The 14,462-nt window shown below is 56.5% G+C and overlaps 1 protein-coding gene across 11 annotated transcripts; it reads left to right on the forward strand.

The window, feature by feature from the left end:
- Positions 1-252: 252 nt before the first annotated feature.
- On the forward strand, positions 253-14,441 carry ZSWIM8 (zinc finger SWIM-type containing 8). 11 transcript variants are annotated; one of them, XM_081074830.1, is made up of 26 exons: positions 369-741; positions 2,856-3,009; positions 3,259-3,353; positions 3,524-3,696; positions 3,867-3,974; positions 4,088-4,169; positions 4,304-4,424; positions 4,835-5,036; positions 5,185-5,360; positions 5,860-6,853; positions 7,602-7,733; positions 7,869-8,048; positions 8,148-8,331; positions 8,560-8,658; positions 9,220-9,344; positions 9,758-9,998; positions 10,092-10,250; positions 10,344-10,572; positions 10,748-11,037; positions 11,185-11,408; positions 11,945-12,433; positions 12,663-12,846; positions 12,948-13,124; positions 13,284-13,403; positions 13,724-13,834; positions 13,964-14,441. In XM_081074830.1, the coding sequence occupies exons 1-26, from the start codon at positions 534-536 to the stop codon at positions 14,422-14,424; spliced, it is 5,718 nt and encodes a 1,905-aa protein (XP_080930956.1). In that variant the 5' UTR covers positions 369-533; the 3' UTR covers positions 14,425-14,441. The 11 variants fall into 11 exon arrangements, with proteins under 11 accessions (XP_080930957.1, XP_080930956.1, XP_080930965.1 ...); XM_081074839.1 differs by having other exon boundaries at positions 391-741; positions 13,656-13,834; XM_081074840.1 differs by having other exon boundaries at positions 391-741; positions 12,663-12,822; positions 13,656-13,834.
- Positions 14,442-14,462: the final 21 nt, after the last annotated feature.

A 14,462-nucleotide genomic window follows, 5' to 3' on the forward strand; every position in this document is an offset into this window, starting at 1 on the left:
CGAATGTTTATTCCTTGGGGACATTATGGACACCGAGTTATTGCTGGAATCTGTGGTCACCTTGTAAACCTTTTGGGGTTGGCTTCCTCTATGGTATCAGAGGGTGGGTTCGAGAAAAAAAAAGTAGGAAATGCAGCAATTAAACCCAAGTCCCCTGCATCTGCCCATACTCTGTCCAGTCCCCGAACGCGCGAGGACGGAAGTGGTGGTGGCCGGCGCGGCCGGAAGTTCAGATCAGCTGATGGGGGAGGCGGTGCCGCAGCCGCGGAGAGGCCCCGGCTGCCGAGCGCTTCGTCCGGGCCCTGAGTCTCGGAGACTGGCCGCGATCACCGTCCGCACCTCGCAGTTGGGCGAGGCCCGGCTCCATCTCTTTCCCAGGCCTGAGATCCTTGCCCGGCACGGCCGCCCTGAGCGCCCCGGCCACCCCCAGCCCCGGCTCGCCCCTCAGGCCCCGGGCCTCCCCTCAGTCCCCAGCCGGTGGCCCAGGCCCCGGATCCGCGGGGGGGGACCCGGCCCCGGGGGGTGCGGGCCCCATGGAGCTGATGTTCGCGGAGTGGGAGGACGGGGAGCGCTTCTCATTCGAGGATTCGGACCGCTTTGAGGAGGATTCGCTCTGTTCCTTCATCTCCGAGGCCGAGAGCCTCTGCCAGAACTGGCGGGGATGGCGCAAACAGTCGGCGGGGCCCAATTCCCCCACTGGCGGCGGTGGCGGAGGTGGCAGTGGCAGCACCAGAATGCGAGGTGAGGGTGAGCCCGGGGGGGGAGGGGGGACGGGCAGGCCCTGCTCCGGCCTTGCTCGGAAGCTGTCCCCGCTCGGGAGCTGTCCCCGCTCGGGAGCTGTCCCGGACCGCGAGCTGTACCAGGCTTTGAACGGACTTCAGGACTCGCTTTTCTGGTCTTTCTGGGGTTAGCTTCTCCGCAGCGCGCGCGCGCGTGTGTGTGTGTTGTGTGTGTTGTGTGTGTGTGTGAGTGATTGGCGATGAAGACTGGGAAATCCTGGCTTGGATAGGATGGTTAGCGACAGAAAGTAGGTCTTTTGTTGATTTGCCTTAGAGATGGGGTAAGAAACCCTATCGTCCCGGACTTGGGAATGCTCACCGAGTTCCGCCTGAGGCAAGCCAGAAAGTAGACAGGAGACTGTGGGAAGGGGGTGGATTGTGACCATTTGAGGTGTGTCATCCCAGTGCAGTGTGTTGTTGGGCGCTTCTTGACTCAGAGTGGTGATCTCTGATCCCAGCTGCACTCAGGGGTTCCACCCAGAAGAAAGGGGGGGTGAACTGGCCTGTGAGAGTAGATTCCATGGTTCCATAGGTTTACATCAGAGGCTTGGTTCTTGACCACATTGACCATCTGTCAGGAGCCAAGGCTGGGACCCCGGGATTAGAGCCTTAGATTTCCATCATCTGGGGTCCGGGCCACGGTGTGGGTCATTGTCTCTGGAATCTTCCTGCTTTTCGCTGTGAGTTTCTTTCATCCTTGGGTTTTTCAGTGAATTAACTGATTGTTGCTGGGAAGAATTTTGCTTTAAAGGGGTGGAGAGGACAGTGATGATCAGAGAAGCCCCCCAGGCTCGGGATTCACCACCTCCTTTCCCTGCCTTCTTCAGTTTTTGTCCCCGGCCCCAGTGGAAGCTGACTTTTTTCAGCAGCTGAGGGGTTTCATTTGTGATTCTGCCCTGGCCATTCCAAGAGTCCTGTTTTCCAAACCGCCCTGCAGAGACTTCTAGTGCCCACCCCTTTGGGACAGAAATGTACATATGTTACTTTTCAGGAGTGTTAGTATTCAGCTTCAGTTGGGGAGAGAGCATATGCTCTATGTACACACACGCGTGCGCACACACTCACAGATCACAGGCAGTTTCACTGTGGGTCTTGTATGGCTTCTCTGCTTCTTTCATATTTGCATGTGTGGGTGGCCTGGGGCTTAGAGCTCCCTCACTTTGAAGGAAGTATGAAGTCATGGTGGTGAAGATATTTAACTTACTGGTATCTTCCTGAACAGGTTAAAATCCAGGAAAACATGGCATTCATCCACCCCCTACCTGCTCCAGTCCCAGGCTACCCTCCTCAGTTGCTCACTTGTAAAATAAGGAAGTTAACCTTTTTTTTAAAAAAAAGGTTCCTTTCAACTCCATGATTTTCTGATCTCTTTCCTAAACTGACTAGCAATTTGGTGAGATAAGCAGCCTGTTGTGCTTCACTGCTTTTTGATTAAAACAGTGGGGAACTTTGAGTGGTAAGACCATCCTACTCCAGGTGATTCCAGGAGTAGCACGTAGGTTGCCTCGGGATGGCCTATCTCTCCCACCGCTACCCAGGGCTTTCACTGTGGGAAGCCAGAGTTCAGGTGTGCCAAAGAAGTGAAGCTTCTCTTGCTTCTGGAGGTCCATCTTCTGGACCTCTGGTCTATCTTCCCTCATTAGATAGAGGCCTGGAGTCATCTAGAGAAAAAGGAACAGTAAAAAAGCAATTAGAGAAAGCCAGAGAAGAGACACTGACAATGTAATATGAATCTAAAGTGCTAGGTATATGGGAAATTAGATGCTGCGCCTTGTGAAAGGCATTACTTGCTAGGATCTTAGAACACACCTGTTTGCTGCCAAGGATATCCCTGGTGTCTTCTGTTCTAGACCTTAGGTAGCAGACTGTGGGCTGGGGTTGTTCAGCTCCCCTTTTCCAGTGGAGTCTTAAGGGTTAGTGGATCCTGACAGGAGGGTCCCTTGGTTTTTCATACAGATCTCCCCTTTCTTTCATAGTGAAGGTGGGGCATGAGAGGTGGCACTGGCATTGGTGTAAGTAAGTATGGCCTTTTTTATTTTTCCTTCTCTCCCCTGACTTCAACTTTTGTTTCCAAAGACGGACTGGTGATCCCATTGGTGGAGCTGTCAGCAAAGCAGGTGGCATTTCACATCCCATTTGAAGTGGTAGAGAAAGTTTACCCCCCAGTGCCTGAGCAGTTACAGCTCCGGATTGCTTTTTGGAGCTTTCCTGAGAATGAGGAGGATATTCGGTGAGGCTAAAAGACTAATGGTGGGAGTGGGGTCCTGATGTTTCACACAGTGCACGGGGCTTCCTTCAGAACAAAGGAGATACTGTATTTGGGGCTGTAGTAAGAAGAAGACAAGGGGAGGAGGGAGTACCTGGGATTATCCCCAAGAGAGAGTGACACTGGGGAGAGCATACCCCAGGTGGTGGTCTCCGACGGGGTCTGTAAAGGTTATTTGCTGAGCCATGTCTCCGTCCTCTTCGTCACTCTCAGGCTGTATTCCTGCCTGGCCAATGGCAGTGCAGATGAGTTCCAGCGAGGGGATCAGCTGTTCCGCATGAGGGCTGTGAAGGACCCGCTGCAGATAGGTAAGGTGACTTCGTGCCCGGTGGCACTCCCTGCTCCGCCCGTCCTTGTGTTATGACTTGAGGGCCTCCTGCAAGAAGCTGGAACAGTTGTCTGAATACCTGCAGGGCCGCAGTCCAGGGCAGAGACCTGTGTCTGGGTGGCTCTTCCTGACAGCCATGTTTCTCCCCAGGGTTCCACCTGAGTGCTACAGTGGTGCCACCTCAGATGGTCCCCCCCAAAGGGGCCTACAACGTGGCTGTGATGTTTGACCGCTGCCGGGTCACTTCCTGCAGCTGCACCTGTGGGGCTGGGGCCAAGTGGTGCACCCACGTGGTGGCGCTCTGCCTCTTCCGCATCCACAACGTGAGGCCCTCCCAATTTGCCCCGGCCCTCCCTACGCTCCACCCCCCCTCTGCTGCATGCCTGGCCACAACGTGAGACCCTTCGCCTCCTCCACTCTGCCTCTCTGTCTCCAGGCCCGGCCTCCGTGAGCCTTTGCTCAGCTCGTTCTGCTTCTCTCTCTGTCCCTTCAGGCGTCTGCAGTCTGCCTGCGGGCCCCAGTCTCGGAGTCCCTGTCACGGCTGCAGAGGGACCAGCTGCAAAAGTTTGCTCAGTATCTCATCAGTGAGCTCCCTCAGCAGGTGAGTGAGGTTGGCACACCCTCCACCAGCTGGCTCTGGGGCTGCATTATCAGCCTTCTGACTAGGCCCAAGCCTCCTTGGGTCACCTATGCCTTTGTCCCTTTTCCCCTCAGATCCTCCCCACAGCCCAGCGTCTCCTGGATGAACTCCTCTCCTCCCAGTCAACAGCCATCAATACTGTGTGTGGAGCCCCAGGTGAGTGTGGTGAGAAAGAAGGGCAGTAAGAAGAAAGGAAGCTGGTAGTGCAGAGCGCCACTTACTAAAGGCTTGATGTCGTCAGGCGAATCCAGGCCCCTATGTCTAGGTGACTGACTGCCTATCACCCCCAGACCCCACAGCAGGGCCCTCGGCCTCCGACCAAAGTACCTGGTATTTGGACGAATCGACACTCACTGACAACATCAAGAAGACACTACACAAGTTCTGTGGCCCCTCCCCTGTGGTCTTCAGGTAAATTAGATCTCCTCATGCCTGGGTCTGTGGTGGTAGGGGACATCCCTCAGGCTGTTGAAAGACCCTTTGTTCTGTTCATGCCAGTGCCTCCCCCTTTTATTCCCTGCGCTGGTACAGTGCCTGGCACACGGAAGGTGTCATGATGAATCAATGCATGATGATAATTTTGCATTGTCACACAGTGATCTGTTCTTAGCTAAGTAGAGCAGAAGTTATTTTTCTTTTTTTTCAGAGGTTGGGAAGCTGAGGCAGAGAGAGATTAAGAATTTTTGTTACAGGCATCTTTCTCCCCCTACACCCTGTTTTTTGGGTCAGGGCCCCTTTTGTGTCAAAACCCTGTTGCACTTTCACCTGCTTTATTCAGCTCCATCTTAGGGTCATCAATTTCCACTCTACTACTTTCGCAGCGATGTGAACTCCATGTATCTGTCCTCCACGGAGCCTCCGGCTGCTGCGGAATGGGCATGCCTGCTCCGTCCTCTGAGGGGCCGCGAGCCAGAGGGGGTCTGGAACCTGCTTAGCATCGTGCGGGAGATGTTCAAACGGAGGGACAGCAATGCTGCCCCCTTGTTGGAAATCCTCACTGACCAGTGCCTCACCTACGAACAGGTAATCCCCCCGAGTTGGGCAGGCCTGTGGTGGTTCATTCTCTCCTTCCCTTAAGTTCATTCCCCTCTTGCTGACAGGAACGCTGGGAAGGGCTACTCTCCCTTTCTCCAAGCTATGAGGTACATCTCCAAGTTCTCTTTGTTTCCAGATAACAGGTTGGTGGTACAGCGTGCGCACCTCAGCCTCACACAGCAGTGCCAGTGGGCACACGGGCCGAAGCAACGGGCAGTCAGAGGTGGCAGCCCATGCATGTGCCAGCATGTGTGATGAGATGGTCACACTGTGGAGGCTGGCTGTGCTGGACCCTGCACTCAGCCCTCAGCGGTGAGTCTGTCCCTACACGCACTACAGCTTGGAGACTGGGCCCATACAGGACAGACCCATCCCTCATCTCCTTATACACAGAGACCTGCCATTCTTCTAGTCCCAGGGGACTGGGAGGTGCTGAGCATTAGGGTGACCAGTGATTTGCCCCGGCCCTCCCTAAGCTCCATACCACCACCCCCCTGCTGCATGCCTGGGCACAACGTGAGACCCTTTGCCTCTTCCACACTGCCTCTCTGTCTCCAGGCCCAGCCTCAGCGAGGCTTGCTTTCTTCCCACCCCTATATAACACCCACTTTTTCTGAGAGGTTTGCTTTCTTCCCACCCCTAAATAGCACCCACTTTTCAAAACCTCTGTGTGTTAGAGTGATGTCTGTGGGGCTAGCTCAAGAAATACTTCCCTGTGCCCCCCTTCCAGGGTCTAGGCCTACTCTGCCCCCTTCCACCCCTACCTGTGCAGAGTGTAGCCCCCAGCTGCCTCACTCCTTTGTTCCCACAGCCGCCGGGAACTGTGTACGCAGCTCCGCCAGTGGCAACTGAAGGTGATTGAGAATGTGAAGCGGGGACAGCACAAGAAGACTCTGGAGCGGCTCTTCCCTGGCTTCCGGCCAGCGGTGGAGGCCTGCTACTTCAACTGGGAAGAGGCCTACCCACTGCCCGGTGTCACCTATAGCGGCACTGACCGGAAGCTGGCACTGTGCTGGGCCCGAGCCTTGCCCCCTCGGCCAGGTGCCTCCCGACCGGGGGGCCTGGAGGAATCCCGGGAGCGGCCCCGTCCTGTTCCCGCTGAGCCAGCTGTGCGGCCCAAAGAGCCTGGGGCCAAGCGCAAGGGGTTGGGTGAGGGGATCCCCTCGTCACAGAGGGGTCCCCGCCGCCTCTCAGCTGAAGGGGTAGATAAGGCTCTGCATAAGATGGGTCCAAGTGGGGGCAAAGCCAAGGCACTGGGTGGGGCTGGCAGTGGGGGCAAGGGCTCAGCAGGCGGTGGGAGCAAGCGGCGGCTGAGCAGTGAAGACAGCTCCCTGGAGCCGGATCTGGCCGAGATGAGCCTGGATGACAGCAGCCTGGCCCTGGGTGCAGAGGCCAGCACCTTTGGTGGATTCCCTGAAAGCCTGCCACCTTGCCCTCCCTCGGGTGGCTCCCGAGGCCCTTCCGCCTTCCTTCCTGAACCCTCGGATACTTACGAAGAAGATGGTGGAGTGTACTTCTCAGAAGGGCCTGAGCCTCCCCCAGCCTCTGCTGGCCGCCCTGGCCTGCTCCCCGGGGAGGTCGGTACCAGGGACTACGTCCCTTCCACAGATGAGAGTGGAAATGGGCTCCCCAAAACCAAGGAGGCAGCCCCCACAGTTGGAGAGGAGGAGGATGATTACCAGGCATATTATCTGAACGCCCAGGACGGGACTGCGGGCGAGGAAGAGAAGGCGGAGGGCGGGACTGGGGAGGAGCACGACCTGTTTGCTGGGCTGAAGCCACTGGAACAGGAGAGCCGCATGGAGGTGAGGGGCCTTGCAGGGCACCGCCCGCCACAGCTGGGAGAGGGGCGGTGCGGTTCTGTCAGAGGGGCACGTCAGGACCCTACGGCCCATGGCCGTCAGAATCCCACAGCAGGCTCCTAACTGGCCTCCCTGCCTGCGGTCCGTTCTCTTCACTGCTTCTGTATTAGTGTTCCTGAAATGTCCGATTGTCTGTCTGCTGCTTAAAACGAACTGTTCAGTGGTTTCCTATTGCTCTTAGTTTTAAAAGTGAAAGGCCTTGGCATGACCTAGGCTTCACTTGCTCTGATGTTGGCATGCTTCTCCAGCCTCCAGTAGCTACTCTGTCCCTTCCACTGCCTTCATTTGAACCATTCCTGTAGCTTGCCAGGCTCTCTCTCACATCCGTTTTTGCACGCATTGGACTTTCTGTGTGGAATGTTCTTCCTTCACCTTACCTGGGTAGCTCCTGTTCCTGCTTTAGATCTGCGATCTTAGAGATCACTTCCTCTCAGAACCCTCCCTGAGTCTGCCCCACGCCCCAGTGAGGCCTCCTTCCCACCTTCCCCCTCTTGACCTTCCTCAGTGGTAGCCAGCTTCACGCTGGTCTGTGTGTTTGTTTCCGTAACAAGACACTGAGTTCCTGTGGTATACCCAGGACTAGCGTAGGGCCCCGCATATGGAAGGTGCTTACAGGATGTTTGCTGCAGGAACGAGCATGATGTCCTGCCCTTGGACTTCATCTTGCGTGGCGCCCATGTCCTCCCTCCAGGTACTATTTGCCTGTGCTGAGGCCCTGCATGCGCACGGCTACAGCAGTGAGGCCTCCCGTCTCACCGTGGAGCTTGCCCAGGACCTGCTAGCCAACCCACCCGACCTCAAGGTAGAGCCGCCCCCTGCCAAGGTGAGAGATCCCGTTCCCCTTCCCTCCCCACTTACCCCTAACCCTCTCCCATGCCCTACCCCAAGTGAGAGCCTCGTTCTCCCTCCACCCAGGGGAGTCAGACTCATCTGCCCGCCTCCTTATGCTTCCCTTTAGGGCAAGAAGAACAAGGTATCTACGAGCCGTCAGACCTGGGTGGCTACCAACACCCTGACCAAGGCGGCCTTCCTGCTAACCGTACTGAGTGAGCGCCCCGAACACCACAACCTGGCCTTCCGAGTGGGCATGTTTGCCCTGGAACTACAGCGGCCCCCAGCTTCTACCAAGGCCTTGGAGGTCAGAGGTTCTGTCGGAGCCTTGTGCTGCAATCGCAGAGCCTTGTACCTTGATCTCCGTGGAGGTAGGAGAGGTCTGAGCTCCTTCCTTTGCCCTCAGGTGAAGCTGGCATACCAGGAGTCTGAGGTGGCTGCCTTGCTCAAGAAGATTCCTCTGGGTCCCAGTGAGATGAGCGCCATGCGGTGCCGGGCAGAGGAGCTTCGGGAGGGGACGCTCTGTGACTATCGGCCTGTTTTGCCTCTCATGTTGGCCAGTTTCATCTTTGACGTTCTCTGTGCTCCAGGTACAGTGGCTGACTCCACAGCAAGTGGGGAACTGGGGCAGAGCTGGCTTTCTCTAGGAAAAATCCAAGAGCCCCAAGGCTGAGAATTGCCTAGGACCGATCAGGCAGCTTCATGGGAGGGTCTGTAGTAATGACTACCGACCCTGCAGTCTACAGTCTTGGGTTGCCTCCCATTCATTCTTTCCCATGATCTTCCTGTCTGCCTGACTTATCCCAACTTTCACTTAGTGGTTTCTCCCACGGGTTCCCGGCCCCCAAGTCGCAACTGGAACAACGAGATGCCTGGGGATGAGGAACTAGGATTTGAAGCAGCAGTTGCTGCCTTGGGTGAGTATGTCAAAGCTTGAGCATGTCTGAGCTAAGCCTGGCCCAGACTTGGAAGGGCGTGAGACATGGGTCTGGTTCTGAAGGGGCTCTGTGGTAATGGGAAGCCAGGATGACACGTGTAAGCCAAGTAATGCCTATGAGACAGTTAAGAATTTAGGGCAAAATGTGCTATGGGTGTTGGGTGTTATAAGGGCAGTGAAACAAATATCTAATGAAAGGCCTCAAGGAGGTGTTAGAATATGGAATGTGGGTTAAAAGATGAGTTAAGTTATAAGTAGGGGGACAAAACACCATGAATAAAGACGGGGTAATCAAGTCTTCATGAGAGTGAGAAGCCCAACTCCCTTAAAGGGAAAATAGACTGGGCCAGGTTATGAAGGTCTTAAAAAAGCGGATCCGAGCTTAGCTAGGCTGAGTGTAATAGGCATTGAGGACCTTGCATAGGTCAGACCAGGAGGACTCCTTATGTCACATGCTGGTGGCTGGGGAGCCCTGGCCTGTTATCCTGTGCTGTCTTGGGAGCTGTGGCCATTCTCAGTTCCTATGAGCCTCTCCTCACAGGCATGAAGACAACAGTGAGTGAGGCCGAGCATCCCCTCCTGTGTGAAGGCACACGTCGGGAGAAGGGTGACCTGGCATTGGCACTGATGATCACGTACAAGGATGACCAGGCCAAGCTCAAAAAGGTATGGGGCTGAGGTACTGGGATTTTGACAGGCAAAGAGAGCAAATTCTACCATCTTTCTCAAGGGTTTTCAGTACAATGAGAAACAGGCTATTCTGACCATAGGAGATAAGTGGGGAATCTTGGGAACACCTCATAAAGAACTGGAGACCAATGGTTCTTATAGGAGTGCTTGGGCAGGATGGTAGAAGAGAAGCAGAGAGCGTAAAGTCGGTTATCCATTCAGTGGTTTCATTATTTATTGATGTCAATAAACTCAGCCCTGTGGTAAGTGTCATGGAGGATATTAAGATATTTAAGCCAGCCCCTATTTTCCAGTAGCTTCTCCTATCGTAGTATTAAGCTATTTCAAGGAGATAAGAAGGTAATAGTCAGGAGATAAAGGGCATTCTGTCACCTTTCTCTGTCCTCCAGATCTTAGACAAACTCTTGGATCGAGAGAGCCAGACGCATAAGCCACAGACACTGAGTTCGTTCTACTCATCTAGCCGCCCAGCCACCGCCAGCCAGAGGTCTCCTTCAAAGCATGGGGCCCCCTCTGCCCCAGGGGCCCTGCAGCCACTGACCTCAGGCTCTGCAGGACCTGCTCAGCCAGGGAGTGTGGCAGGGGCTGGGCCAGGCCCCACTGAGGGCTTCCCAGAGAAGAATATGCCTGGTGAGGTGGGGGCACTGGGCAGGGTGATGAATGGTCTGGAACCATGTTGGGTACCCTTTCCTGGGTTCATGCCACTGTATTTTCCCCTCCTAGAGAGTTCCCCACATTCCCCCTGCGAGGGCCTCCCCTCTGAGGCGGCTTTGACCCCAAGGCCGGAAGGGAAGGTTCCTAGCCGCCTGGCACTTGGTAGTCGTGGAGGCTACAATGGACGGGGCTGGGGCTCCCCAGGGCGGCCTAAGAAGAAGCACACAGGTATGACAGCCCTTGGGATGACATAGAGGGAAGGATATTCCTGAGGTCTGACTTCTGGGACTTCTGAGATTGACTTGTCTTTTGGGGGGTTAGGCATGGCCAGCATTGACAGCAGTGCCCCTGAAACGACATCGGATAGCTCCCCCACCTTAAGCCGGAGGCCACTTCGAGGAGGCTGGGCCCCTACCTCTTGGGGTCGAGGACAGGACAGTGACAGCATTAGCAGCTCCTCCTCAGATTCCCTGGGCTCCTCGTCTTCCAGCGGAAGTCGCCGGGCCAGTGCCAGTGGAGGGGCCCGGGCAAAGACAGTTGAAGTTGGCAGGTCAGTGGGAAGAAATACCCGTCTCCTCTGATCTGACCCAGCCTGAGAGCCACAGTTCTAGCGTAAGCCCACTATTGTCCCCCAACGCCCTCACTTACCCTGGTCTTTCCCAACCTACCTGGACACCCAATTCAGAGAAACCCCAACCCCCGTCCCTACCCCATTGCCCCTTCAGGTACAAGGGCCGCCGTCCCGAGAGTCATGCCCCTCATGTACCCAATCAGCCGTCAGAGGCCGCTGCACACTTCTACTTTGAGCTGGCGAAGACGGTGCTGATCAAGGCAGGGGGCAACAGCAGCACTTCCATCTTCACACATCCATCTTCCTCAGGGGGCCACCAGGGTCCTCACCGCAACCTGCACCTTTGCGCCTTCGAGATTGGGCTTTATGCCCTTGGCCTGCACAACTTTGTTTCTCCCAACTGGCTTTCACGTACCTATTCTTCCCACGTTTCCTGGATTACAGGTAAATCCCGGGTTTTGATTTGGGTATGGGAAGGGGATTAATTGATGGAGATAAGAGCCTTGTTACCGATCTGATAGGAGAGACACCATTCCCACTGCCCAGTGGTGCCCATCCTCCCCACTCTGCTTCTCTCTCCTCTCCCCAAAGGCCAGGCAATGGAGATTGGCAGCGCAGCCCTGACTATACTGGTAGAATGCTGGGATGGGCACCTGACGCCTCCTGAGGTTGCGTCCCTGGCTGACAGGGCCTCACGGGCCCGAGACTCCAATATGGTGAGGGCAGCAGCGGAGCTGGCCCTAAGCTGCCTGCCTCATGCCCACGCGTTGAACCCCAATGAGATCCAGCGGGCCCTGGTGCAGTGCAAGGAGCAGGTATGTCTGTAGGCAATCTGGGGACCTGCTTTGGGGCATCTGGGCAGGGAGACTGGGCATGGGGAAAGCTGACAGCCCAGCTCTTGATTCCCATATCCTGGAGTTGACAGTTTATCCAGTTTGTCCTCGCATGGTGACATTTGACGTATTAATATGCTGTCACATCCATTACTTCTTTTACCTGCCATCCCTGAGGTTAGGATTGTTCCCACTTTACAGATAAGGAAATAGAGGCCTATGAGGCACCAAGGTGATCACCAGGATGGAATGCTTAGGGAAGGCCTCGGGGACATGATGGGACGGGGACGGGACGGGGTGGCTCAGTTAGTTTGGAACTGGGACTGTAACCTGGGTCTTGACTTGTGTTGGTCGGCAAGTGTTTGCTCAGTGTCTGTGTGATGCTCTCACTGCTCTCAGACCAGCACTGGCCCTGACCTCTGACGCCTCACTGGGAACCAGCCAGCTCTGGGGAGACGTCGGAATGTTATCCCTGAATAAAGCCCTTCCCCCTTCCCCTCTGTGCCCCTTCCCTCCAGGATAACCTGATGTTGGAGAAGGCCTGCATGGCGGTGGAAGAGGCGGCTAAGGGTGGGGGCGTGTACCCCGAAGTGTTGTTTGAGGTTGCTCACCAGTGGTTCTGGCTATATGAGCAAACAGCAGGTGGCTCATCCACAGCCCGTGAAGGGGCTACAAGCTGTAGTGCCAATGGGATCAGGGCAGCTGGGGAGACTGGGCGGGGGCTGCCTGAGGGCAGGGGGGGCCCAGGGACTGAGCCGGTTACAGTGGCAGCGGCAGCAGTAACAGCGGCAGCCACAGTGGTGCCAGTGATCTCAGTGGGGTCCAGTTTATATCCAGGTCCAGGACTGGGGCACGGTCATTCCCCTGGCCTGCACCCCTATACTGCTCTGCAGCCCCACCTGCCCTGCAGCCCTCAATACCTCACCCACCCAGCTCACCCCGCCCACCCCATGCCTCATATGCCCCGGCCTGCCGTCTTCCCTGTGCCCAGCTCTGCATACCCACAGGTGAGACCAGTGTTCTACTGGGGGGTGGGGAATGTGGGAGAACAGTTGACGGGGTTGGCGTGGGGTACTCTGGGTGAATAGAGCTGTCCAGGAGTCCTGGGAGAGGTGGTGGGAATCGGGGGTACGCAGCCCAACTAAGAAATGCAAGCATACTATTATGGGACGAATGGGGAAAGCTACATCCTATCATAATTCAGTGTCTTCCTTCTTTTCCTCTTTCTGCTTCTAGGGTGTACATCCTGCATTCCTGGGGGCTCAGTACCCGTACTCGGTGACTCCCCCCTCACTTGCTGCCACTGCTGTGTCTTTCCCCGTCCCTTCCATGGCACCCATCACAGTACATCCCTATCACACAGAGCCAGGGCTCCCACTGCCCGCTAGTGTGGCCTGTGAGTTGTGGGGACAGGGAACAGGTGAATGGAGGGGAGGCACACTGGGCAGGGGAGGGAGGGAGGGAATCCTCTGTGCCCCTTTGGGCTGCGAGTTCCTCACGGGGCTTTCCTCCTGCCCTCAGTGAGCAGTGTCCATCCAGCATCCACGTTTCCAGCCATCCAGGGTGCCTCTTTGCCGGCCCTGACCACACAGCCCAGCCCTCTGGTGAGCGGGGGTTTTCCACCCCCCGAGGAGGAGACGCACAGCCAGCCTGTCAACCCACACAGCCTGCACCACCTGCATGCTGCCTACCGTGTTGGTGAGAGGTCCCTTTCTGTACCCCCACCTGCAGTTGTGCCAGAGGCTCTTCAGTAACAACTCCCACCCGTGGCTCTTAATAATGTCTATGGGGTCAGATACCAGGTTGGGGTAGAGTGTGAAGAGGATGTACCCCCATGTGCCCACTCTTTTCTCCCAGGAATGTTGGCACTGGAGATGCTGGGTCGCCGGGCACACAATGATCACCCCAACAACTTCTCCCGCTCTCCCCCGTACACTGATGATGTCAAATGGTTGCTGGGGCTGGCGGCAAAGCTGGGTAACACCTCCCCTCCCCAGGACCATTGTCCGCCCCCACCTGCTCCCCCACCTTCCTATCCCAGACCTCCTTCCTAGCTCTTGCTCAGAGTTCAGGCCTTGGTCGGGTATGTGTGCGTGCGCGGGGGATGGGGGGCTACCTCAGCTCCTGGGGTGGAGGGAGGCTCTCTGCCAGGCCAGAGCTGAGATAAAAGTTGGGTCCCTAGGGCAGAGGTGGCCACCCCCGTCTCATGCCCCTCCCCCTGCCCCCCAGGAGTGAACTACGTGCACCAGTTCTGTGTGGGGGCAGCCAAGGGGGTGCTGAGCCCGTTTGTGCTGCAGGAGATCGTCATGGAGACGCTGCAGCGGCTGAGCCCCGCTCATGCCCACAACCATCTGCGTGCCCCGGCCTTCCACCAACTGGTGCAGCGCTGTCAGCAAGCATACATGCAGGTGACAACCCAGGAAGTATGGAGCAGGGTGGGGCACTTCCTGGGCAGGCATGGCACAGCGCACCCTGCATGCAAGGGCAGCGGGGCCTGGCTCTGTGCCTCATGGCTCAGCCTGCACACCCTCTTCCAGTATATCCACCACCGCCTGATTCACCTGACCCCTGCCGACTACGACGACTTTGTAAATGCGATCCGCAGTGCCCGCAGCGCCTTCTGCCTGACACCCATGGGCATGATGCAGTTCAACGACATCCTGCAGAACCTCAAGCGCAGCAAACAGACCAAGGAGCTGTGGCAACAGGTCTCACTCGAGATGACCACCTTCTCCCCCTGAGTCTGACCCCCCTAGGGCCGTATACAGGGACGCAAGCCGGTGGCTATGGGGGCCCCTCACACAGGGGCAGTGAATCTTGGCTGGACAGATCATCCCCACCCAGTCCCCTGATAGCCCAGACTGGCAGCTGCTCTTTGGCTGTAGCTTGGGGCCAAGATGTCTCTGACCCGAGAAGCCTAGGGTTGGGGGAGACAGCCCCATCTGGGAGGGGGCGCTGGGTGGCCTCTGGTATTTATTTGGCATTTATAAATATATAAACTCCTTTTTTACTCTAGTCTGCCTGGCCCTTTCCCTT

The sequence above is a fragment of the Rhinolophus hipposideros genome (assembly GCF_964194185.1).
Source record: "Rhinolophus hipposideros genome assembly, chromosome: 15".
Classification (NCBI taxonomy): Eukaryota; Metazoa; Chordata; class Mammalia; order Chiroptera; family Rhinolophidae; genus Rhinolophus; species Rhinolophus hipposideros.